The following is a 26,363-nucleotide window of genomic DNA, read 5'->3' on the forward strand; positions in this document are numbered from 1 at the left end:
TGTGATGTGTGCCGTGCGTGGCCTCTGGTGCCTGGAGGAGGGGTGGGGGAGAGGGGGAGAGGGTTTCCGGGGCGGGGGGCTTTCCAGAATGGCGCCAGGACCCTGTGCTCTGTCCTCCAAGAGGCACAAACACAACTGAGCTGCACGGGGAGCATCAGGTCCTTTCTGTCTTAGCTCAGGGCAAGGTAACACCAGGTGGACCCTGACTGGTCTCAGCCTCCGGAGGGGGAGAGAATCCTCCAGCGAGATGCTCAGGCCCAGCCTGGACAAGGGATTCCGAATCCCAGGCAGGGCCAGTGACCCCCAGATGCGAAGAGAGGCCTGGAGCAGACCCTCCCGTGGGTGACACGCCCACCCATTCCCGGGAGAAGCTGTGAGTCTGGCCTTGGGACCTTGGTCACCTCAGGGTCAGCCTCCCTCCCTTCCAGTCGGGTGCGAGGCCCTGGTCTGCTTCCGGGATCATTCTGCACACGTGTGAAAATCGCTCTGGAATCTGCTATAAAACGAACGCTCTTCTCGAAGGCCGCTTGTGATAAGTTTTCCTTAGGATGAAATACCACAATGTGATTTCCTCTTAGGGAATCTCTGCCCTTCCTTTTGTCTGATGGTGGCAGGGACAGCCCACAGCTCTCCCCAGCCCCCTGGTTAGGAAGACCACGGTCAAGCTTCCTCCCCAAGGAAGGGTTGCATCTCCCCTTCCCTTTGAGGGAAAGCCTTGAGGTCACCATGCGATTTGTCCAAAATACCCCAAGTAGTGTACGTGGGCAGGATGAATGGTGGTTTGTTGGTCCCCAGAGGTACTCAGACAATTCAGCGAGCTTCTGCTTTTCTGTCCTGTGCGTCCCCGTCACTTCATTACATGAACCACGCCTGCTATGAGTCTCACAGTGATTGTTCAAAATGTATCTTCTTCCTGATAACACGTTTCACCACCAGCTCTGGGAGCTGGTAATTACGGTACTTAATTATTTGTAAACGACATATGGTGAGTAGCTGACTCAGGATCTGCTCCGTCTCTTCTTTCTTTCAGGAGACAAATGCACATGGTTTACACTGGTTTACACCAGCCAGAGCCGTGTGGTCTGGGGACACGGGGACCCTGGTGGAGAGACGTGTGTGCAGGTGTGCAGAAAGCCTATGGAGGATTGGAGGGGGGCCGGAAAGGCACGCGTCTTGCTTATTGGCCACTTTGGGGCATGTTTCCTATCCGTGTGTGCCTTGCTGGGTGCAGCTCTGTGCCCCCGAGGGTCGAGTTCTGTGCATACTAATTGCTGAGTTATTGAGACTTCACTTTGAGAAAAGCCTCTTTCAGCTTTTGTTTCTGTAGCTAGTCTCCCAGTAATTCGCCAGGGTGCAAAGAACATGAATTTTGGAATGATTAGGGTGAGACCCGGCTCGGCCAGTGCACAGCTGACCTCAGGCAGTGACTTCCCACCTTGATTTCAGTTTCTCGTTCCCGCAGCAATGAGATAACAAGCCCTGCGTGCTGCCTGCCACGCCCTCCATCCCTTTCTTCCTCCCGTCCAGGGGACAAGCGGGGCTGCCTGCCTGATGGGGACGAGGCATGGGCCCCTCTTCAGGTGGAACTTCCAGAAGGAAATCTGTGTTCTCTCTTTGGTTTGTGCTGTGGGTGGTGTGTAGGCTCCCCCGTCCTCTCTGGGCTCAGCCATAGTGATGACCCACCTTCCAGCCCCAGTCCCCTGGGGACCCTGCACTCTCCACCCCCCATGTCTGCTGGGGACCCCGAGGTGGCCTGCATGCCGTGTTCATCCAGAAGTGGATGGCTGCCCATTCTAGTTTCTCATCCCCTGCCTGTAGACACCTTGCATTCCATGGCACGGTGCTGACTCCATGTGCCTCGGTCATCACAGTCTTCTGCGCAGGGAGGGTGCAGGACTGTCCCGGGAGAGGCCACACTGCTGAGCTGAATCCTTAGACTCATTGTCTCTTGCACTGACCATCTGGACACACAGGAGCACCAGGTACACGTTAGTGATAAAATCGCGCTCCGTTGCTCTCGCTACACCGGGCATATGATGCGAGCCTCAGAACCAGGAGACTTGGCTGGAATTCCCCCCAGCCCCACCAGTTCACAAGCTGCTTGCTTTGGGAGGAGATGAGTACCTCTCTTTGCATCAGTTCCTGCATCTGTGTGATGGGGGAACACAGCGCAGTATGTGTGGGGTTCCCGTGAGCAGAGGCAGCCCCGTGGTGGACACTCAGACTTTGCAGGTGGTCACTCAGTGCTGAGGACTCTTTGATGGGGTGAAGCTGGCTTTGGGTTGACAGTGCAACTTTGGCTGCTAAAACCCCAAACCCACCCCCTGTGTTTGCAACCTTGTTGCTCCTAAAATAAAAGGTCGGTTCTCAGTGATTGCTTTATAAGGTCTGCTTATAAGATCACATCACTAATGTGCCAGAAAATCTGGATTATTATCTAAGGTCTTTCAAGAGCTTTGGAGCAAACCTGCAAAGTTGCTTTTTCGTTCCTGGAGTACATTTCTCAGACAGAGTAGGTTGGAAGGTGGAGGCGTGGAGACAGGTAGATCACAAGATATTCCTTAATATTGTTCTTCAAATGATTTAAATAAAAAACTTTTTATGATGAAAAACTTCTAGTCAAAGTAGTGATATAACAAATCCCCATATGCCCACCCTGTATGGTCAGAAACCATCAATAATTTGCCATATTTTATGGATTCCACTTCTCCCTTTTCTAACTGGAGTATAACTCAGTTTTGCGTACAGAACTTCAACGTGCATTTGTAAACCCACGAAACATTCACCACTCCTCACACATTTCACACAAATTCTTAATGTCGTCACACAGACGGTCCATACTCCTGTGTCTCCGAGTCTGTCTGTTTACAATCAGTTAGTTCAAGCCAAAATCCCTCCCTGCTTCCTCCCCATCTGGCCGTGGGCTTGGGCAGAATCCCTCCCAGCTGCTGTGGGAGGGTCTGCGTTCCTGCCTGGCCACCAGCGTGTTGGGGTGTCACTGTCCCTCGCCCCTTTATTTTCCCTTCCCTGACGCCGGGTCATTCCCTGGAGCAGTGATTTCTGTTGGGCTGCACAATGGTGATTTCCTAACTGGATATTGTTGAGAATTCGGTCTTGCTCTAGTGAGGAAGCCCCCTCGTCCCGAGAGAGCTGAGGACGTCCTTCGCCACAGGGGACACCGGTCCGCTGGGGACCTCCTGGGCAGACCAGGGGGACATGGCTGATAGTGTCCGACATGCTGACTCTCGTAGTTTTTCTTTTTCCCTTCTTTTAAACAAGTATTATTAAGGAATGCCATCTTCTGGAAATGTCCCATAGGCTTTAAAAACTTTTATGTTACCTGATAATGAATCTTAATAACTGTCTGTTGGGTCTACTTTACTGATTATGTTTTTATGTCTTTTCTCTATCACCATCAAAACGTATTTTCTTTATTCATTTCCTCTCTCTGGGGCTGAGAGGATTGTGTGAAAATCTATTACCAGCGTGCGTGTGTGTGTCCCTGCGTGCATCACCTGAGAGCCGCGTGCTTGCTGTGCATCAGGTGGGCTGGAGACGGTCCTGGGGGGACCTCCGGGGGTGGCCTTAATCACTTACATCTTCACTGTGAATTATTCTTTTCAGAAGGACTAGCTTTAGTCACTCTTCCTCTGTTCTGAACTTTTCACGCGGCAATAATTACAGACTCACAGGAGGCTGCAAAGATCGTACAGAGACCCCACATACCCTGCACCGACCCCCCCACGGCCACCAGGAGACGGCACCGGGAATCCCACACTGTGTGGGGGTGTGCACGGTCCTAGGTGAGCGCATCACAGTGTAGATTCACACAACCAGCAGGACAATGAGGCATGCACCTGTCCCGTCACCGCAGGGATCTGCCACCTGCCATCCCCGTGGAGTCACCCCCCCACCGGCCGTCCCTCACCCCCGGCCACCACGGAGCCCCACCCCTCTGATTGAACACAGCGCGGGTGTGTGGTCTCTCGGGATGGGCTTCTGGCGTTACGGGGAATCCGTAACGCCCCGGAGGTAACGCCCCGGAGATCTGCACAAATTACTGTGGTCACTTCTCTGTCTCTCGCTGATGGAGTCGAGAGTTTGTATCCAGGCAGCTTGTTTACCTATTCAGCTCTTGAGAAACACTTTACTTTTTTCCGGTCCCGGTTGTTACAAATAAGGCCATAATTAACAATCACAGGCCGGTGTCTACCTGGCCTTTTCTCTTCTCTGGGTTAAAGGTCCAGGAGTGCACCTGCTGTGTTACCTTTCAAGGGCGCGTGTAACTGTGTATGAAAATGCCTAACTCTTCCCCAGGATGGCCACGTCTCCTCCCAGAGAGTCAGAGACCCGGTTTCTACGCATCTTGCTGCCTTCGGGTCGTGCTGGCATTTTTAAATTTATCTGTTCCAATAGCTGTCTACTGATTTCCCAGGGTGGTCTTAGCTACTTTCCACCCCCCCCCCCACCCCGCCCCGGTAGCTGCTGACCTCAAATATCTTCTCCTGAGCTTATTTAATCCTAATTCCTGTATTCGGCGGGTTTTCTGATCACATTGTTTGTTTGCTTTTTTTACTGCTGAGATTTGTGCCTCTTTATGTATTCAAGATAAGAGGGGCCAAGTATTTTCTCCTTGTCTAGAGCTTGTCTTGTTTTTAAAAAAGGAAACGTCGGTTTTAAGAAGAGCTGTAGATTTGCAGGTAAGTCATGAAGACAGAGTGTAAAGTTCCTACGCACCCACCCGGCTTTCCCTGTTGTTAACATCCGTTAGAACGACACATTTGCCACGATTAACACACTGATGTTGACACATTATTATGAAGTAAAGTCTATACTCTATTCAGGTTTCCTGCGGTTTTTATCAAGTGTCCTTTTTCTGTTGCAGGATTCTTTCTGTGACCCTCAGGCTCCTCTTGGCTGTGACAATTCTGACCTTCCTTGTTTTTAATGACCTTGACAGTTTTGAGGGGTGCTGCCCCGGTGTTTTGTGGAATGTTTTTCTGTGGGGATTTGCCCTATTTTTACTTTTTAAAAATGTATTTATTTTTTTTAAAGATTTTATTTATATATTTGACAGACAGACACAGCGAGAGAGGGAACACAGGCAGGGGGAGTGGGAGAGGGAGAAGCAGGCTTCCCGCTGAGCAGGGAGCCCGATGCGGGGCTCGATCCCAGGACCCGGGGATCATGACCTGAGCTGAAGGCAGACGCTTAACGACTGAGCCACCCAGGCGTCCCATGGGTTTGTCCTATATTTTTATCATGGTTAGACTGGGGCTGCGGGTCTTTGGAAGGAAGGCATGGAGGTCACATGCTGTTTCTATTACATCATCTCAAGGGAAGTTCAATGCCATTGGGACTCTGAGCACCAGGCGTTAGGTGGCCCTTCCTGGGTTAGGGGGCAGTATTCCACAAGACCCTCACTGCAGACACCATCACAGCCTCGGGAGTCCCCAGGTCACCCTCCCTTCTGACCAGATGGCTATAAACTGAGGATTCGCATTAACTCCTCTAGTTGCAGAATTTCCTAGCATGGTGCACAGACACAGAAAAGTTTTGTGGTACTTCACTGTAACAGTTTTGTTACAAAGGCATCAATTCAAGACCAGTGGAAAGAAGAGACATAAACGGCGACCTCTTGCAGTGTCCCGCACAGGAAGCTTCCATGTCCTTAGGACACATCCCCGTCTGGGCACACTGACAAGGTTCACCAGCCAGGAAGCCCATCTGAGTCAGGGGTCCGGGGCGTCTGCGGAGTTTTCATGACAAAGGCACGACTGATTGAATCATTAGCCCCGAGATTGAACTCCATCCCCACCTCCTCCTCTTCCTGTAGGTTAGGGTGACATCCCACGGACCAAAGATCCGACCCTCCAGTCACACAGTTGGGGTTTCTAACATGAGCAGCCCCCATCCCCTGAAATTTTCAAGGGGCTCACTGTGAGTCACTTCACTAGCATTAACTCAGGTGTGGCCCCAGAAGCCCACCATGAATAACAAGACACTTTGTATCACTCGGGAAATCCAAGGGTTGGGAGGAACCCTTCTAGCGTCCACGGGCAAAGATCAGCCAGACTAGTACACATCAGTACATACGGACAGGGCTCATCCCTGTGGATGTTGACCGTGATCACCTGGCTCAGCTGTGTGTGTCAGGTCTCCCCTCTTGGGAGTCACTTCCTTTTCCCCTTTCCCACATGCTGTCTTTGGAGGAAGTCACCATGGGCAGCTGGGGGAGAGGGACAGTCCGACAGCCTGTGGAGCATCCGCAGGAATTATCTGCAACTCTTCCACATGGGACATTCATCTCTTCTAAATTTATTTATTTATTCAATCATGTATTTATATCTGTATGAACTCATGGATATTTATTTTATACTTCGGGTTATCATCCAAAGCCACTTGATTTATATTTTGTGGTCAAATTGTTTCGGTCTTGGCCATTGGGAGTTCCTTCTGTTGGCTCCTGTGTCTGTTTGACAATCCCCTTATCAGTGTGTGTGTGTGTGTGTGTGTGTGTGTGTGAATACTTCCTTTTCTAGGAACACGAGATGCTCCAGGCTCATCTTGTATGTGTCCTGTCCTGACTGAGGATAGGCCACTCTTCCGAGGAACTCTGATGCCTCTTTTTCTAAAGAGTGGGATTAGAAACCGAGCCCCTGGTGTCCCGAGTGCTCGTTGCTGCTGGGGTGTCTGTGACGCTGGACCCTCTCGGCCGACGGAGCGAGGAAGCGTGGTGTGTGTGCGAACTCGTGTGTCCACGTCTGCGTCTAAATGTTCCTGTGCGTGGCCTCCTGTGTCTGTATTGGGCTAAACATGAGTTCACACTGACGTTTCCAACTCTGATCCATCAGCCCAGACACCTTTCCAGCCTCCTCCCCCCGCAAACCCTGGGAACCACTGAGCGCTCTCCGCGGCTCCTCACAGACTTAGTGTGGGAATGACACAGTACGTAGCCCTTCAAACTGGCTCTTCTCAAGTAGCATAGGATGAAGTCCATCCGCGGTTTGTCTTGGCTTGAGAGCTTGCTATGTTTTGTTCGGTCTTGTTTTGTCTTCCACCCCAGTGACAGCACACGGCACACAGGACACGGTTTCTTTACTCGTCACCTCCTGAAGCATCGGCTGTGTCTGGTGTTGGTGATCATGGCTGGGCTTTGCCCGTTCTGTCGCTGGCACGTGGGGCCACACCGGCGTTCCCAGAGAAGCTGCTGGACCCTCTGCTGCGTGTCTTCCGAGTGTGGGAACGCTGACAACGCTGGCCCTGCCCCTGGCTCCCCAAATCGCTTCCGTTTGCCCCGGGACCTCTCTCGGGGAGACAAGTTCCAGGCCCCTTGGAAGCCGACACACACCCTAGGAACCGCACCCCCCCCCAAGGCCTGGATGGGGGAGGCTTGGCTTTGCCTCCTGCGAATCTGTCAGAGATAAAGATGAAAATAGTCCTTCCGCTTCCTGACCCTCAGGTGGGGCCACAAGATGCAGGTAGAGATTAACTTTCTGTGAGGTGCTTGCAAGCCCTCTGAATGCGGGTGGACCCTGTGATCTCACTACAGCCCCCTTCTGCGTGTCCCTTTTCCCCTTGCTCTCTAAAGCCTGTGGACTTAGGTTCAGATTTTGGGGAGAATCACTATGCAGTTGCTCGTCCTCCGCCTGATCCCTCGTGAGAAGTTTCCCCTGAATGCAACTCCATGTAAACTGTATGGAGTCTCTTGCTTCGTTTTCTGGTCTCAAAGTGCCTTCTCTGTTTGGGGGACACTTCACCGTCCCCCCCACTTTCTAGCACTGAGCCTCCCGCCTGGCTGACTTGGAGCGTCACTTACAGGTGGCTTCTTCCTTAAATCTTTTTAACAGCAGAATGTTGGCACAGGGTCGATGCTCACGGACCGTTGAGGGATATCTGACACACTGTATCGAGATCATCCATCTGCTTTCTTGATGGCTCCTCTCTGGTGAGAGCAGTGTGGGGACGGGGATGGTGGCGCCATCGTTCCTGGCCCTCAAGAACAATCACTGTGTCCTGTATGGGAAGAGAACAAGTGTGTACTGTCTTTAACTGACTCTTTTTATTGCATTCTGCTTGCATTTTAACGCATCTGTGTAGAGAGCAAGATGGGGTCACTCGCTTCAAACGTCATCAGCAGCCACAAGACACGGTCCCTGCCCCGCCCCAGCCCATGACACCCCCAGAACTGAGGACCAGCAGAGCCCGAGGAGGTCAGCAGGGACCGTGACCGATTACATCCCTTTACCAAGGGAGGATTCTTGCAGCAAACCCTCAGACTCTCCAGACACTGACCCCTCTCTGACCACTCCAAAGAGGCAGCTGCCGACGAAGGCTCTGCCCAGTGGATCTCTCAGCAGAACAGATCCTTCCCTGCTCGAACATAAGAAGCAGTAAGTGCCAAGAGCTGACCCAGGATGGAGGCCTCGCTCAGCTCTACGTCCACAGACTGACTTCGCGTTTGCCTGGTTTACTCCCTACCCCCACGTTACCTCGTCTGTTGTGTGGCTTGTCTCGGGTTCTGCTCTGCGTGCTGCGTAAGAAACCAAGTGCATCATGTGTGAAATGTCACTGAACCCGCATTATAATTATGTTCCCATTGCTTTAGGACTGAATAAAGCCAGCATTGTGGGGAGACATGACTCCTGGGTGCACCTTCATAACATACTCATGACAATCTGAAATAATGGGGTGCTTTAGGATTGACGTGTATCTTTAATGTAATTATTTTCCTTTTGAACAGCTATTAATATAACCAATGACACCTTAAAATCAGATTACTACCGTCGTCATGTCTGCATAAAGAGTGGAAATGTGTGTGTCTCCTGTAGCATAAAAATGTCCCGGATAATTTACACGCCTTTGAATGCATAATAAAATTATATTCAAGACGTTAGAATCAATACCTCTTCTGACACTTTAGAAAAATCTCAGGACTCACTTTCACCTAGGGCAAAATTCTACGATAATTTGCCATGTATCTGACAAAGTCACATTTTACTAACGTACATAATGGACTGGAGAACAGTATTGATGGCCCGTCACTGTGTTGTTATTGCTTAACTGAGTAAAGAGGACTCTGATTCTTCTCAGACTGGTGCAAACAGTGAATGGCCCCAGACTCCAGGGTTTATGATGCCAAGTGCCCAAGGTGGGCATCTGAGGGGCTGCTGGGTTTGGCATGTGGTGAAAATGATGAGGAAATCGGGATTAACGAGTGCCTGTGAATTGGGAGGCAGTGTTCTGCACTTGGAAGAGAGACAGACCAAATGTGGGAGCACTCTGCAGAACGGCCGGGGGAGCTCTCCGGGGACAGAGGAACCATGGGCCAGGCCGGGCTAGGCTGTTTGAGGAGCAGGAGGTGGGAATGCAGCACAGGGAAAGCCTGGAAGAAGAAGGGAGGTGGCCAAATAGTAACCACAGCAGTGAGCTGGGCATGACTCCCAATACTCACTGGGAGAGAAAGAAGATGGAGCCCACTCTCCCTGGGGGGCGCGGGGACACAAAGTTGCACAGTGGGGATCCTGTTCAGCAGACGCCCCAGGATACAGAGCAGGAGGATGCATAGAATTTCACACCTGGAGAAAAACAAAACTAGGTGATCCCCGAGGAGTGTTATCCACAGAGAGCAGACGTCACCACCTGGGCTTTGCCTGGGACACAAACCCAGGGGAGATTGGGTCCAGGAGGAGGTTACACAAGGAAGCACGGGGACCAGCCACTGGCACATCGGCCTCAGGGCTCATGCCACGCCACCTCCCTGGAGGGTTAGTGAGAGAATCTGATCATCTAATGCTCGGAGTTCCCTGCGAAGCTCTCCTGTGCTTAGTAAACCAACAAGGACAAATCCACGAAAACCCAGATGTACCCAGAAAATGTGACTTTGTTTACACTAGAAGTCTTGGTATTTCTTTGGGGGACTTTCTGGTGCAGGAGAATAAAATAAACGTCTGATCCATTTGACCCAATCCAAGCTATGTTTTAAGCAAGACATGTAAAGATAAGCAAGCTGTCCTTTGGGGCAAGGGATGCTCCATGTCCTGGAAGTGCCATCTCTCTGGGGAAGAAAAAGGAACGGACGAATCTTCCAGGCAGCTGGGATCATGTGACACGGCGGGGAGAAGTCCTCCACCATTCCTGGGCTGTGGGCAGAGCCCTGTGGCCTGCTGGCTCTCAGGGACAAGGCCTTCGGTGATCAAGCTTCACAGCTGTGCTGTCCGTCCCTGATGTTACCCCTGCTCCTGCTGGTTGCAGACCCTGAGTGTCCACTCTACCTGAACTGCTGCCTGGTGGTGCATCTCCAGGTGCTTCTGAGGTCATTTTCTTAGTCACAAGGGTCGCATCGCTGTGTCCACGTCACTCACCCACTCAGCAAATAGTCATTGAGGGCGTTCTGCGTACCAGCCATGGTGCACGGGGACAGAGCACAGCTGGAGAAGGCTCAGTTCCAGACCCTGTTGAGCATCACCCTCCTTTCTCTGCTGCCCCGACCATGCCTGCAGAAAGGGTCCCTACACCACGCTGCATCTCCCTCCCCTGTCCCACCTCTTCCTGGGCCTGCAGGGCTGGCAGAGGGGTGGGCTTTTCCATTTCTCCATTATACTCTATTCTCTATCCCAAGGTGTCATAGGCTTCAAGGGGCATGCTCCCCGCAATTTGGAGATTTAGAGAGAGACATGCTTAATATCCCAAAATAAAAGAGGAGAGAAATGAATTTCAAAAGAATTCTCTAACAAAAGGCAGTTGATATGCAAGGTTATAGGGCTTCTGCATAGGATCGCTTTGACCCTTACTGTAGGAGGTACCTGTCCAGTGTTCCAGCCAAAATAAGACATACCTGCCTCCTTCACTATGTGCCAGGGATTCCAACACACAATTTCTTGCCACTAATATGAAAAAAAATGAAACTAGGGTGCCTGGGAGGCTCAGTCGGTTAAGCATCTGCCTTCAGCTCAGGTCGTGATCCCAGCGTCCTGGGATCGAGCCCCGCATCGGGCTCCCTGCTCCGCGGGAAGCCTGCTTCTCCCTCTCCCCACTCCCCCTGCTTGTGTTCCTGCTCTTGCTACCTCTCTCTCTGTCAAATAAATAAATAAAATCTTTAAAAAAAGAAGAAATTTTTTTCCCAAAGAAGGAAAATAAAATCACCTTATCAATTGACACAGAAAAGCATTTGACAAAAGTCAACTGCTCTTCATGATAAAAAAAAATCAGGAAACTAGGAAGAGAGGGGAATGTCCTCAACCTAATAAAGAACATGTCCAAGAGAACCACAGCTAACATCCTGCATAATGGTGAAAAACTGGATGTTTTCCTCTTAACATCTGCGAGGAAGCGTTCATGTCCCTTCCTACAATTCTTACTCAATGTCATACAGGACGTCCTAGGTAGCGAAACAAGACAAGGAAAGGAAATAAAATATATACAGATAGGGCATGATTGTTTATATAAAACATCCCAGATAATCAACAAAAATGCTCCTGAAATTAATAAACCATTATAGCTAGGCTGCAGGTTCTGAGCTTAATGCAGGAAGTTGATTGTTTTCCTGTGTACCCACAATGAACAACTTGAATTAAAAATTAGAAACTGAACAGCATTTACATTAGTGCCAAAGAAATGACTATTTGGCTATGAATGTAAGAAAATATCTACAGTATCTATATGGAGAAAACCATGTGACTCAAAGAAATCAAGAAAGATCTAAAAGCCATATTCTGTGTTCATGGACTGGAGGTCCAATACCATTAACACATCAGTTGTTTCCCATTTGATTTATAGGCTCAAGACAGTTCCTATCAAAATTTCAACAAGTCTTTTGTGGATATCGACATGCTCACCCCAAATGTATATGGAAAGACAGAGGACCCTGAAGAGCCAACAAAGCGGTGAAGGAGAAGGAAGGCAAAGGGCTGAGGCCACCTGGCATCAGGATTTGTTGTAAAGCTGCCATAATCCAAGCCAGGTGGTGGTGGAGGAATGGACAAATAGGTCAATGGAACAGAATAAATGATTGAGAAGTAGATCTGCCCTTGACAAGGGAACAGAGGCAGTTCAGTGGACAACAGGCAGTCCTTCCAAAAATGGTGCTGAAAACATTGGACTGTGTCTGCTAAAAATAAAAAATAAATAAAAAAAAATAAAATAAACCTAAACACATACTTTACAACTCTCACAAAAATTATCTCAAAATGGATCATAGACCTGAATGTAAAATGCAAAGTAAAAGAGAAAATTCTAGAAGCAAATATAGGACAATATCTTGGTGACTTGGGTTTGGTGATGAGGTTTTAGGTCAACCTGAAAAACATGATCCATCTAGAAGAAGAAGGAGAAGAGGAAGAAGAAGGAGAAGGAGAAGGAGAAGAAGAACAAGAACAACAACAAGAAGAAGAAGGAGGAGAAGGAGGAGAAGAAATCTGTTAAAAGTAAATTAAAACGTCTGCTCTGCAAAGGAAACTGGTAAGAGAATGAGAAGAGAAGCTACAGTTCAGAAGGAAATCTTTGCAAGATACTTACCTGGACCAGAACAAGGAAGGGGATGGTGGCCGCAGGTGAGGCAGGCTCTTCTCTGTGGGGCGGGCAGGTTACAGGTGCGTCAGGGTGGGAGGCCAGGCAGGTCCAGCTGGTGATGGGTCAGAATTGCTGACATCAGCGTGAACTCACCTTTACCTTAACCTAGTTACAGAGTTTTACGTGTAAAAATATGGAGAGACATGAGTATTTGCGGAGGTTGGCATACTCACATCCACTTTCTCATTCTCTCAGCTTGGAGAATGTGAGAGCCACACCCCAGGGAGCACGGAGCTTGCTTCCAAACAAGGAGCTGGGGTCACCTGCAGAAATGGCAGATTCTAGCACTGGGCGAGGGAGTCTACACGATGACCCTGGAGTGCCTTGTGGTGTAAGAAAATAAGAAAATAAGAAAGGGTAGGGGCGCCTGGGTGGCTCAGTTGGTTAAGCGACTGCCTTCGGCTCAGGTCATGATCCTGGAGTTCCAGGATCGAGTCCCGCATCAGGCTCCCCGCTCGGCAGGGAGTCTGCTTCTCCCTCTGACCCTCCTCCCTCTCATGCTCTCTGTCTCTCATTCTCTCTTTCTCAAATAAATAAATAAAATCTTTAAAAAAAAAAAGAAAATAAGAAAGGGCTCCAAAAGATAGAACTGTCTCCATTATGGCAGAGGACACAGGAGCCAACTCGAAGACCTGTCCTCTGCCAAAGCTGGAATGGTTTGAACAAGAAGACAGAGTAGTACTGGATTCTAACCTAAAGTATAAGCTAAAGATCCATGCGTCCATATTGATGAAAAACAAATGATTGATAAATACATGGAGGAGAGGCCAACCTCCCAAGCAGAAGGTGTCCAAAGGGTTTACCTAGATGCCCCACCTACAGGAGAGACACCCTCCCCACTCCCCACGTGGGGGCTGTGCGTAGGGGACTGCCTCCCCCACTTGGCAGTGGAGGAAACTGCCCCACGCTTCCTCAGCTAGACCAACGAGGTCAGTGTCCACTGTGTAAGTCATGCCCATCGTCTATACCACTCCCATGTGATGGAAAGGGCACTTTGTCTCTGCTGTGTATTCCTCAAGAAGCGCATAATCCAAATAGCCAAGGGGAACCTTGCGGAGAACTGCCAACTGAGGGACGGTCTACGAGATCCCTGACGAGCCCTCCTTGAAACTGTGCAGTTCATCAAAAACAAGGAAAATCTGAGAATCTGGCACAGCTAAGAACTGCTTGAGGAAATGCAGTTTTCTGGGTGGAATTCTGGAACCAAAAAAAAAAATGCTATTAGGTAAAAACTAAGGAAATCTGAATATAAACTTCCGTTTATAATAATCTATCAATGTCAGTTCACAATTTTAGCAGATGTAACATGCTCGTGTGAGTGTTAACAACGCAGAATTCTGGCTGTGGGATGTGGGAACCTTCTGTACTGTTTTTCTGTAAATCTAAAACTGGTCTAAAAATTATTTAAAAAAATAATGTTTGTTTAAAAAATATAGTACATACTGAGGAAAAAATGGCAAAGTAAGTCATTTCCAGATAAATGAAAATGGAGAGAGTGTTACTAGCAAACCCAACTTGTATAAATACTGAAGGAGGTTCTTCAGGCTGAAAAAAAGTGGCTCAGAATTCAAATCCACATTAATAAAGATCACCAGAAAAGGGAATTCTAAATGACAGTTAATTGCATATTTTTTTCTCCTTTCTGCTTTAACTGATTTAAGGTGATTGCATAAAATATTATGCATATAATTATCATGTAATTATATTACTTGACCCCAAATATCTACAAATATAGTGCTCTTGAGATATCAGTGCACAGAAGGTGGGTAGGAAAAAATCCTCATTAGAACAAGGAAATGACACTGCACCGTAACTCCGTTTCACCAGAAGAGACGAAGCAGACCCCAAATGATAGGTGGAAATGTTAATATAACAAACTCACTCCTTAAATACACACTTCCCCTGAAAAGAAGAAGCATGTGTTTCATTTATAGGGTGAAGTTTCTATATCACAGTGGGTTAAGATAAAGAGGGAATACATTTGGATAATTTAATGTGTACACTGTAAATCCTACAGAAGCCACTAAGAACATTGTTTTAAACATATAATTCCATGTATACAATATTAGAGAAAAGACAAAAGTAATGTATTATAACAGAAGGCAGAGCTGAGGTTTCCGGGGGCCCAGGGCTGGGCAGTCAGCGTTTGGCAGCAAAGGGCATGAAGAGGCTTTTTGGGGTGACGGAGATGCTCTGCATCTCAACAGGAGGGGAGCTTGTAAGAGGGTGTACGTTCATCAGCACTCACCACGCTGTATAATTAGATGAGTGCATTCTACTGTATGCACATTACACCTTATGAAGTTGACTTCAAGAAATCATCTGACGGCGTTTCCCAAGGATGGATGGAGTCAAATAGGTCCCTGCCTGGAGTTCCTTCCTGCACACATCGCTGCCATGAAATCCCAGAGTCTTGTGGTTGTCACCTCAGGCACCGTAACAGGACCCCCAGGCTGCATGTCTTGAGTAGGAGGCATCCATTTCTCACACAGCTCTGGAGGCTGGAAGTCCCAGCTCCAGGCCCCAGCAGGCCAGTCCCTGGTGACGACTCGTCTTGGCTTGAGATGGTCACCTTCTTCCTGTGTCCTCGCAGGGCGGAGAGAGTGAGGCTTTTCTCTTCTTATCAGGACAGTAATCCCATCTCGGGCCCACCCTCAGGGCCTCATGGAACCCTAAGCCCCTCCCAGGGGCCCCACCTCCTGGTGCCATCCCACTGGGGTCAGGGTTTCAGTGTGAGAACTTTGAGAGGTCACAGACATTCAGCCTGTAACAGTAGGTGTAGAACGGGAGTCAGGATTTTGAGATTCACAGCCTCATGACTAAATATCCAAGTCACCTGGAGATGTAAATAACGCTGAGCCCAGCAGACCTGGGGCCAAGAACCGGCAGCACGGGACCCTTTTGGGCCCAGGTCCTACAGGGTCCCTGAAGCCAGGGGAGGTGCTGGCTCAAATGTGGGGCTTTGCTCCTTCTCCTCCCTTCCCCTCCTGCTCCCTTCTCTTCTCCCCTCCCCTGTGTCCCCTTCCTTCCCCTCCCTCCTTACACCCCTTCCGACCTCAGGGGGTCCATGGCCATGCGAAGACTATGGATTTCTCCCACGGGTAAGAGTTTTTGAAGAATTAGAAGGGGAGTGATATGACCTGGGTTGTGTTTCTGAGACATCACGCTGGCTGGGGACATGGAAGACACAGTGGAAACAGAGTGATTAGTGATGGTGGGCAATTTGTCTGGATGCTGTTGGAGGAGGCCATGCAGACAGATCAGATCCTGGAGACGCACAGAGCAGAGCCAAGCAGACTTGCTGGCACTGGAGGTGGGAGATGAGATTGAGAGAAGTCAGGGTTTTTCTAGTTTTTTTCTGGGCTAGAACAACAAGACGACCATGATACTTCACCGCCGAGATAGAATGACTAGTAGAACAGCAATTTTAGACCTTGTGTGGATGCCTATTTCATCCCCATGAAACTCTACTACCCAACTCTGGACCACCTCACGTGTGTGGACACCCTTGGCATCTAAACTCCCATGCCAGGCTTCCCCTGTATGTGCACACTCTCCTGACCCCACTAGGATTCTCACTTGGACCTGCTTTGGAAATGCATGGTGCACCTGGATGGACACATCCATACCCTGCTTGGGTCTGATAGCCCAAACCAGACGGGACACTGTCCTCACTCCCCTGGACACGAGACGCCACTTCCATGGCATCAACGCCTTTCTCCCCTCTCTTGGGATCTAGCATCTCACACCTGACTGTATCTCCATGTGAGCATTGCCCTCACCCTGCTGGGGCTCTGGCATCCCATGTCCACTCCGATTCATGGATGCCATCTTCATCTTGCTGGGGCTCTGAGATGCTGCGCCAAGGTACTGACCACAAATGTAGACACTGCCCATATCCTGCTTAGGCTCCAACAACACCTGCCAGACAGGTCCTCTGCTGGGATGCCCTCCTCGCCTCTCTAGGACAGTGACTTCCTGTGCTAGGCTGCACCCTCCTCCCCCCACGGTATGGAGAGCCTTCTCACCTTTCCTAGGATCTGATGCATAGGTCAGGCCACACTGTGCAAGGGCGCCTCCATTAATGACCCCACCATCGCTCACCACCCCCTTGGTACTGACATCCCTCACTCAGAAGCCCTCCTATGTGGACACTCTCCTAAATCTGTTCAAAGTCTAACAACTTCTCTCAAGCATCCCAGCCACGTTGTCTGCCCAGGCAGCCGGGGTAACTTCTGCTTCTTGGAACCAGTAAGCTTGCCTGGTCCAGATGGTATTTAAATGTGTAGGACTAAATAGGATACCAAGGGAGGGGAGAGAGGCAGAGAGGGCTGTAGTTGCCAGTTGAGGAGGAGACTATATTTTTTTGTCAGTAGATCTGGCAAGTGTTTCCACATTCAAGGCTGATCAGATCACTGATCAGATCAATTTCCTCCCCTCCCTCCGTGCATTTCACAAATCCTCAGTAGCCTTCAAGAGGTGCCAGATACACTAGACCTTAATTTCCAGCTGTCATTTCTTGTGATGTCCCTATTAATAGGGACACATAATAGTGTTACACTATTTTTTTGTACCTCCCCAAACTTTGTGGTCTCCATACCTTCACCCATGCTCTTTCCTCAACATGCCCAAACCAGGAGACATTTTTTAGAGGGGGGAGGGGCAGAGGGAGAGAGAGAACCCCAAGCAGACCCCATGCTGAGCGCGGAGCCTGATGTGGGGCTTGATCTCATGACCCTGAGATCATGACCTGAGCCAAAACCAAGAGTCAGACGCTCAACCGAATGAGCCCCCCGGAGCCCCCCGCCAAGGGACATTTTCGTTGACAATTCGACTTTCTCCCTGTGTAGAGTTAAACATTCTCTCCTCTAGTCTTTCATGGAGCATTGTGTATGAGCGAAGTGTTCCCACGTTCCTTTTGTGAGTCCCTCGAGGCACCCTGTTGTCTCTACTGTTGTCTCCTTGAGACATCTAACAGAATTGCTGGAGCTCCGTGAATACTCCATCAATGCTCGCCGCATCGACTGGACAGAGGGAAACAATGGGAAAAGTTGTCCTCCGTTGGAGAAAGAAGACGCGCATTCATAAAAAATCAAAGGCAATAGGAGTCGGCAAACATGACTGACTCATGTGGTGATATCATGTACCCAAAACATATGGCATAGATTACACGTGTTTTGTACCATGAGAAAGGGGGAAACTCAGTTAATGAACACTTACTAACAATTTATTCAGTACCAGACGTCATGCCAGGAGTCAATCAGGCGTGATCTCCACCGCTCTGGAACGTGGTGGGAGAGGTTAATCAATCACTTGCCTCGTTCGGTAAATGCTCCTGAGCACCGAGCAGTGAGGAGGTTGCATGGATACCGCCTCTCCCCTCGTGGAATTTATGGTCTTAGGGTTTCAACACTCATTACCGGCAAGTGCTCCATGCTGGAGGCAAGATTTATGATGACCTTGATATGCTTTGAAGAGTTGCAGGAGACCTTTTGTTATTTTATTATTATGAAGGTTCAGAGTGAACCAGGCAGGGCCTAGGATGGGTTTGAGAGCGAAAAGAAAGAGGACCCCACCCCCGCTGCCCCGGGGGCTTGGGAAGTCAGACCAACACAGCTGCCTCGTGCGGTTGTGGATGGCGTGGGTCATCGGCACTGTTGCGGGTCCTGGTTCCAGATGAGCCATGATAAGACCGTGCGTTCCTGGCATTAACCGTCTGTTTCATGGCGAGGGCTTCAACGTGTGCAGTTGTGGATGACATAGTACGCCACGTGATCTTGTTTGAAATACCTGAAATAACAGCCCTCGCAAGAACATCTTGCCACGTGGCGGGCACGGCTGTGAACCCCCAGTGGGACAACCCTGGCTGACCACGGGGTCCCAGAGGCGGGAAGCCCCAGCAGCCCAGGGGGGTCAACACCTGCCTCGGGACCAAGTCAGACTCCTTCGCATGTCAGAGAGGGTCCCGTGACCAGTGCCCCGCCTGTCCCTGCAGCCTGGTCACCCACGGCAACAGAGACCGGGGTCCCAGCTTTGACCACGTCTGATTATCTCAGTTCCCAAGACCACCGCCTTAGTTCCCCCCAGGCCACACCTGTCCTGCGGTCACCCTGCCGTGTCACAACTGTTGAGACTCATACTGGGCAGTTAAACTAAGTTTTGGGGTAACACTCTCTCTAAAGTATTTTCTGACAGTCCAGGGAAGAATTGATTTTGACCCTGTACTGAATTATATCGCTCACTTTGTGATACTTGATTGCAGCTGTTTGCTTACACGTGCTCTCGGCTTGGGACCATAATGCTGATGACACATCGTATGTATTTTTATGGTCCCAACCATGAGCGCAATGCCTGACAGCCAGAAATCTCTCTGTTACTTTCTGTTGTATAAATGAATAATGGACCACGGCTTGGATGCCTGTCATATTTTTGGTTGGACCGTATGCAGAATTCCTACGAGAGGTTGTTTGTGGACATTCCGACCTCGACAGAGTTCCAGTCCTTTGAGGGAGCTCCCTGATCCTTCGGGGAAAAGAATGGGGCACGCAGTCGCCCTTTCACACCTCATAGAGCATTACCTCAATTGAGATGGACAAACAGCATCACCACATTGATGCCGCTCGATTACTTTTATTTCTGGAGTCCCCTCTGACTCACACATTAAAAAGAATGGCCTCTGGGAGAATTTATGGGTAAGTGGATAACTCCAGGGAAGAATAGGATACCCTGTTTTCAGAGGAGGATTACCAGCAACATCACCGAGGACACAGCACCGAGGGAAAACTCACAGTGACGCTGCTGCTCGTTTCCCCATAAGCAACGCAGTTTGAACAATGCCCGTTATTTTGCTTACAGAAAATACAAGCTATCCTATGGCAGGGCTAGAGGCCGATGCAGGCAGGTGATCAGCACATGGGAAACAAGTTGTCCTATTGGCTTCAAGTACTTTTTCGTTTAAGTGAATAAAGCAAAAAAAAAAAAAAAATCAAAGGAGCACAGAGGGTATAAGCAGAGACCAGCAGCTTGGCGGCCTCCAGGGCCAGAGATGGAACAGGGAAGCACCCACAGTGCAAATTAGCATGTCCCACGGATGCCAGACCGCAGGCCTTTCAGAGGTGGTTGGGAGGGTTGCATGGTGTGACAGCCAGACATTCACAAGTTACCGTCACATGCAAAGTTGTCATACAGAATTACAAAACAGTGCCTATTATGAGATCCTTGGAGAAAGGGTGTCTGTGCAAGAGGAAATGTGCCCACAGGATGAATTTCACACCCCACAGAGCCTTCCTGGTCTCAGACCAGACCCGTGTGCAGACCGTGGACCTGAGCTGGCCCGCTGCCCCTGCCCATCTGTGAGCCCCTGGCCCTCCTCCCCGGGCAGCCTGGACAGTAGTGGGGGTGCAGGGAGCAGGGCGGGGCTGCTGGGGATGCAGCCGTCTCTTGTTTACATGACCTGACGGCTTATTCCAGAACTGGAATAATAATATAAACTTGTGTTTATAAATATTTTATTGATTTATTGGTTTTAGGCAAAATCAAAATGTCTGCTCCAAAGCGTCCGGGAGACATCGGCAGTGTCCCGGCTGCACCCGAAGTCGCTCTCCCCGGATGCCACGTCAGCTCCTCTGGCTTTGGACCCCTGCCCTGCCCTCCACACACCAGAGTTTGGACCCTCCTGTGTCCGCCGTTCTCTGACGGTGCGGGAGCCCAGCTCCAAAGTGGGCACACAGCTCACAATCTTGAAAGACATCCCAAATCATCTGAAGAAGAAATCAGATATACAGATGATAACAAAATATGGAGACTTTTCTTCACTATTTGTATTTTTAAGATGAGTGAGGGTTTTCCCACTTGTGCGTGAAAGTGTCACTTCGGTAAGTCAGTTTTACCACGTGGTGTAATTACAGACACCGCATTCCTATACATTTATTGACCTCACGTTCGTGTTACCGTAGACACGATGTGAAACTCAAGCTTAGAAATGAATATCAGAGTACCCACATCACACTTTGTGGAAACCAATCTCCTTTCTCTTCCTTTTGCGTAAGCAGGGCTATGTGGTGGGGAACGTTTCCCTTGTTTCGAGTACATTCTCTCGCAGCGTGCTGAGCTGCAGGACCCACACACGCCTTGCCAAGACTCTGCATTCTGCCTTCCTTAATGCTGTGACTACAATATACTATGTTCCCTGTGACATGTTTAACCAGTTTCCTTAAAAACAACGACAAAACTTTGTTGCGAAGTGAAATCCACAGACTGACAAGTAAAACGACAAGGCCGACAGAAAATAACCCTGAAGGTGCCAATCAACATACGGTCCCAGAGACACGCGCACTCCACAGTCCACGGCTACGCGGTCCTAGCTGCCCGCCTCCCAAGTTCTTCCACCGGCGTGTGGCTCTGCTTATCTTCAAACTCTGTTTCACTTGAGCGACACAGGATGCATTCTTCTAGGTCTGGTTCCTTTCAGTTAATTTTCTGCATCTGAATCTCCTCTGAGTTACCCCGCGTGGAAGTGACTTTGATTTTCATGTATGTGCACCCCGTATCCATCTTACAAATGTCTATAGACAATGGGGTTGATTCAGGACTGGGCTCTTAGGAATACCCTTCAATTACCATTGATTACATATTTTCTGTTGCAGGTGTGCCTGCCTTTCTTTTGGGCACATCCCCTCTAGAAGTAGAATTGCTGGGCTACAGGAAACCTGCCTGTTCATATTTTACTAAACAGGTTCATACTCAAACGTTGTCCAAAGATGCTGCATTCATTCATGTTCTACCCCAAGTCCCCTTGTTTTCCTACTGAACACTGAGTTTTCTTTGCTTCATGCCTCTTCACCACTTATAATGTATAACTGGGGAATGTTAATGACAGGAGCATGCATGTTAAAATTACAAATGCATTTGAAAACCATGTAGCTGTGACTTTTTATCTTGCATGTCTAGAAACTGAAATTCAAAGAAGGAAATCGAAGGAGTGTATCTTTTGACTGAACAGATTTTATCTTCCCAGTTAGATTCCATAATTCTCATATTTCTTCACAATTCTAATGTGTGAAATGGTAATTGAGCATTTTCCCTGTGTGAGTTTGTTCACTGTGATCTTATAAGGTCTCCTGGTTTAGAGACTGTGTAAGATACAAACATACGTTTATGAGCACATCCCTCAGACAACATCCTGACATGGTCTCACCATCTAGTCTTATATATACAACACAGTTTGGGTTGCTTCATGCATGATTTTACTGGGTTTTTCAGTGGCTTTATTACTGACAGCATTTTTTTTCCTCAGCGACCTATTGTCTTTTCTTCAATGTGAAAAACCCAAATGGTGGGAAAAGCAATTCTAACCCTTTTTCTCAGATTTTTTTCTTCCCTGTACATGTTTTTTTTGGTGTTGTTGTTGTTGCTGTTGTTATATTGACCATGGAAAAATAATCAATTTTTTAAAAATGGTTTTAGGAATTATTCAATGAAGAGCAGTTGGAATGTGGTTTCTGTGCTGGGAACATGGAGGACTACAAGGAAGATTTCATTCCACTTAAACACAAGCAAACCGTGCATTTCATTTTCATGTTAGAATTAGATATTTTAGGGATATCTAATTTCAGAAAGTATTGAGAAAGATGATTTTTATTGTTTTCTTTTCATGGCATGTTTACCTTGGCTTCTAATTGACTAGAACGCTTCGTCTCTCTGATGTTAAGACAACAATCACTAAGCCACAAATGGAGAATGATGATTCAGGGCAAAATGGTTAATGAAGCTCTTTGTTATGGCACCATGTCCTGTGAGGATGAGTGGGAAACCAAGTGTCGCCAAGTTCCTCATGGGGCTTCAGCTCTGGCACACAAAGGGCTTAGAAATCCCCGCCCTTAACCCTACACAAGCAGAAGCTGAGCAGACCACAAATCAATGACTTTGTTGAACCAGCCAGAGAATTTGGACCACACAGAGAATCCATCCTGAAATCTGGAAAGATTGGTGAACGCAGAGGGCTACACCCAAACCTGCTTACCTGGATACCCACACCGACACATAGATGGTAATTTTGACAAATCGCCAGAGTCTGAATGTGAACTCTTATGATGGTGAGAAAGCATTTTGGGGGGGGTCCCTGCGTTTTCATGAATGTCCCTTCCTAGAGCCACACCAGGTTCTCATGGTGAAGAGCCAAGAAAAATATTCTCCTGGATCTGGCAGGAGGAGGTGTAAAGTAACTGTGATGAAATATGCCCAGAGTGTGCTGTAACCAAGGACTATCCTCCAGGGGAAAAGACTCGACCAGAGACTGTCTCCTACTCATGCCTCCTTCCCCCTCTAGCCTCCTTGTCTCACCTGATGGGTGATGGTCACAGCCCAAGGATGGGGACACACCAAAGACTGAGATTTATCATAAGATTGCAGAACACTTTCTCTTCACTCAGGACACGGAAGATGATCAGAGCTAAAGAGAGCACCACACAATGACAAAAGGACAAATTCTCCAAGAAGATGCACAATCCTTGACGCACCGAGTGTTGGAAATGTGGCACAAAAACTCAGAATAATAACATCTGATGGATGTTTCTAGACTACTCCATCCAACAAGAGTAGAATGCATATTCCTCTCAAGCTTACATGGTACATTCACCTGGGCAGACCACATCTGAGTCATAAAACACACCTCAACACAGGTGAAATGTAGAAATACAGCAAAGTATACTCTCAGACTACAATGGAATGAAACTAGAAATCAGTAACAGAAAACTGGAAAATATCTGAATATTTGGAAATTAAATGATGCACTTCTAATTACATAGGTCAACAAAGTAGTCTCAGGACCAATACATTTTCTTTTCCTTTTTTTTCTTTACCTTATGCAACTTAACAGATTTGATGGGATGCAGTGAAAGCAGTGTTTAGAGGGAAATTTATAGCTTTAAATGTATATATTTGAAACTAAGAAATTTTTACAATCAATGATCTAAGTTTCCACTTTAGGAAACCAGAGAAAAAATAGCAATTTCAACCTCAAAGAAAGCAGGTTAAGAGAATAATGAAAGAGCAGAAATCAATGAAATTGTAAACAAGAAACCAATTGAGAATATCAGAAAATCATAGTTCTTTGGAAGATCAGTGACATTCATAAACCTCTAGGCATACCAGCCAAGAAAACATGAGAGAAAGCGCATATTGCTAATATCAGAAATGGAAGAGGGTTGTCACTGCAAATTCCATAGACATCAGAAGTGTATCAAAGAGATATTATGGGCAACTCTATGCTCACAGTTGATACCTTAGATGAAATTAGCTGATTCTTTGAAAGGCAAAATACCAAAATTTGGAAAAGGAAATATAAATAATCTGAACAGGGCTATATCTACTAAAGAAATTGAATCCATAATTAGTAACCTTACGAAAAGTAGCAACCCAGGTGTTTTCACTGGTGAATTCTACCAGTCACTTAAGGAAGAAAAAGCAATACTCTACAGTCTCTTCTAGGAAAGAGAAGCAGAAGGAATACTTCCAAACTCACACTGTGAGCCCATCACGACCCTCATAACAAAACCAGATAAAGACATAAAAGAAAAGAAAATTACAGATCGATATCTTTTTTTTGCACAAATGTGAGCAAATTAAATCCAGAAAGGTATAAAAAGAATTATACACCATGACCAAATGGCACATAGTCCAGATTTACAATGCTGATTCAATATTCAAAAACCAGTTGCTGTAATCCACTGTGTCAACAAGATAAAAAAGAAAAATCGTATGATCATATTAATCGATGCGTTAAAAACATTTGACTTAATCCAACAACCACTTATAATATTTGCATAGCAAATCTCAGCAAACTCAAAATAGTGGACTTGCTCAACTTGATAAAGGACATCTACAAAAATCCTATAGCTAACACTGTACTTCATTGTGAGAAACAGATCACTCAACCCTTAAGATTGAGAGAAAGACAAGGATGTCCCATTGCTACACTCTCTTGCAATATCATACTAGAGGTATTAGATAGAGCAATAAGATAAGAAAAATAATCAGAAACTCACAGATTGAAATGAAATATTCTTCTTTTTCACAGATCACATGACTATCAGTGCAGAAAATACAAAAGAATTGACAAAATATTCTGGAGTTAATAAGCAAGTGTGGCATGTATGCAGAAAACAATGTTAACATCCAAAACACAATTGCTTTTCTAAATACTAGAATTGAATTAAAAACAGAATACCACTTACAATAGCACCAAATAATGAAATACGTAAGTGTGAGTCTAACAGAATATGTACAGAAATTATATGCAGCAAAGCAAAACCTGATGAAAACAGTCAGAGAAGACATAAATGAGGGATGCTCTATGTTCATGGTTGGAAGAGTTGACACTGTTAAGATGCCAGTTCCTCCACAGTAATCTATAGATTCAGTGTAATCTCAATGGAAATGTCATAGATCTGGTTTACAGATATTGACAGAGTGATTTTAAACTTTGTATGAAAAGGCACAGACCCAGAATATCCAATACTATCCTGAAGAAAAATAATGCAGTTTTACAACTCACATGACACTCTTTTAAGACTTATTATAAGGCTATATTATTAAGACAATAATTAGTATAAGGCCATACTAATTAAGACCACATGGTGCTGGTGAAAGAATTAATACACGGATTAACACAACAGAACAAAGAGCTCAAAAATAGCTCCATGCAAACACAGTAAATTGATATTTGAAAGAAGGACAAAGGCAATTCAGAAGGAAGTACAAACTTTTAAGTAAGTATTGCCGGAACAGCTGGAGATCTGTATGAAAAAAAAAAGCAAATCTAGGCACACACCTTACAACTTTTGCAAAATTAACTCAGAATTGATCACTGACTTAGAGTTCAAATGAAAACCTCTAAGAGTCCATGAAGAAAATCTGGGTGGCATCTGAGTTTGGCAGTGAGATTTAGACAAAGCACCGATAGTACAACCCATGAAAGTAAAAGTTACAAAGTTGAACTTTATTAAAGACTTTGGCTCTGAAATAGACAGTGTCAAGAGAATAAAAGCAAGTGACAGAATTAGAAAAAAAATTACAATACATACACCAGATGAAAGAATTGTATCCAAAATATACCTCAACTCTTAAAACTAAGCCATAAGGGCACACAGAAAAGAATATTTAAAAAAAATGGGTGAAAGTCTGCACTGACTTCTCACCTGTGAAGACACGCAGATGGGAAGCAAGTGGATAAGAAGACTTGCAGTGCTGTCTGTCATTGGGAGTTGCATCACTAAGCAGCGATGAGACACCACTACAAAACTATTAGAAGGGCTAAAATAAAAATAAACACACAACCCCCCCCCAAAAAAACCCCGATCCTATTGATTGCTGTTGAGGTGGCAGAGCAACAACAATCATCTATTCATGGCTCAGGGGGAGATGCAAAATGGCACTTGGAAGGCAGCTTGGTCATTTAATCAAAGCTCAACGTCATTCTTACCATCCGATCCAGCAATCCTACTCCCAGAGATTTACCCAAATGAGTTGTAAGCTTCTGTCCACACAGAAAGCTGCACCCTCATGTTTACAGCTGCTTTGTTCATAAAGCCCCTGCATTAGAAGTCACTGAGATGTTCCTCAAGAACTGGATGAGTCCCCAGTACATCGTACAACAGAACACTGCTCAGCAGTAGAAAGAAATGAGCTATCATGCCATGAAAAGACACAGATAAACCTTAGATATATATTAGTAAATGAAAGAAGTCCATGTGAAAAGGCCACATACCGTGTGACTCTGACATGACACTCTGGAA

The 26,363-nt window shown here is 47.1% G+C and overlaps 1 protein-coding gene across 1 annotated transcript in view; it reads left to right on the forward strand.

Annotated features, from left to right (window-relative positions):
• The window catches only part of TNS3 (tensin 3), a 416,462-nt gene extending 391,071 nt beyond the window's left edge, over positions 1–25,391 (forward strand). Inside the window, exon 25 of the mRNA XM_081799720.1 lies at positions 25,357–25,391. Coding sequence (XP_081655846.1) covers positions 25,357–25,391 — 35 coding nt within the window. The remainder of the gene's footprint in view (positions 1–25,356) is intronic.
• Positions 25,392–26,363: the final 972 nt, after the last annotated feature.

Source organism: Leptonychotes weddellii, chromosome 12 (genome assembly GCF_054177405.1).
Source record: "Leptonychotes weddellii isolate Sample4059 chromosome 12, ASM5417740v2, whole genome shotgun sequence".
Classification (NCBI taxonomy): Eukaryota; Metazoa; Chordata; class Mammalia; order Carnivora; family Phocidae; genus Leptonychotes; species Leptonychotes weddellii.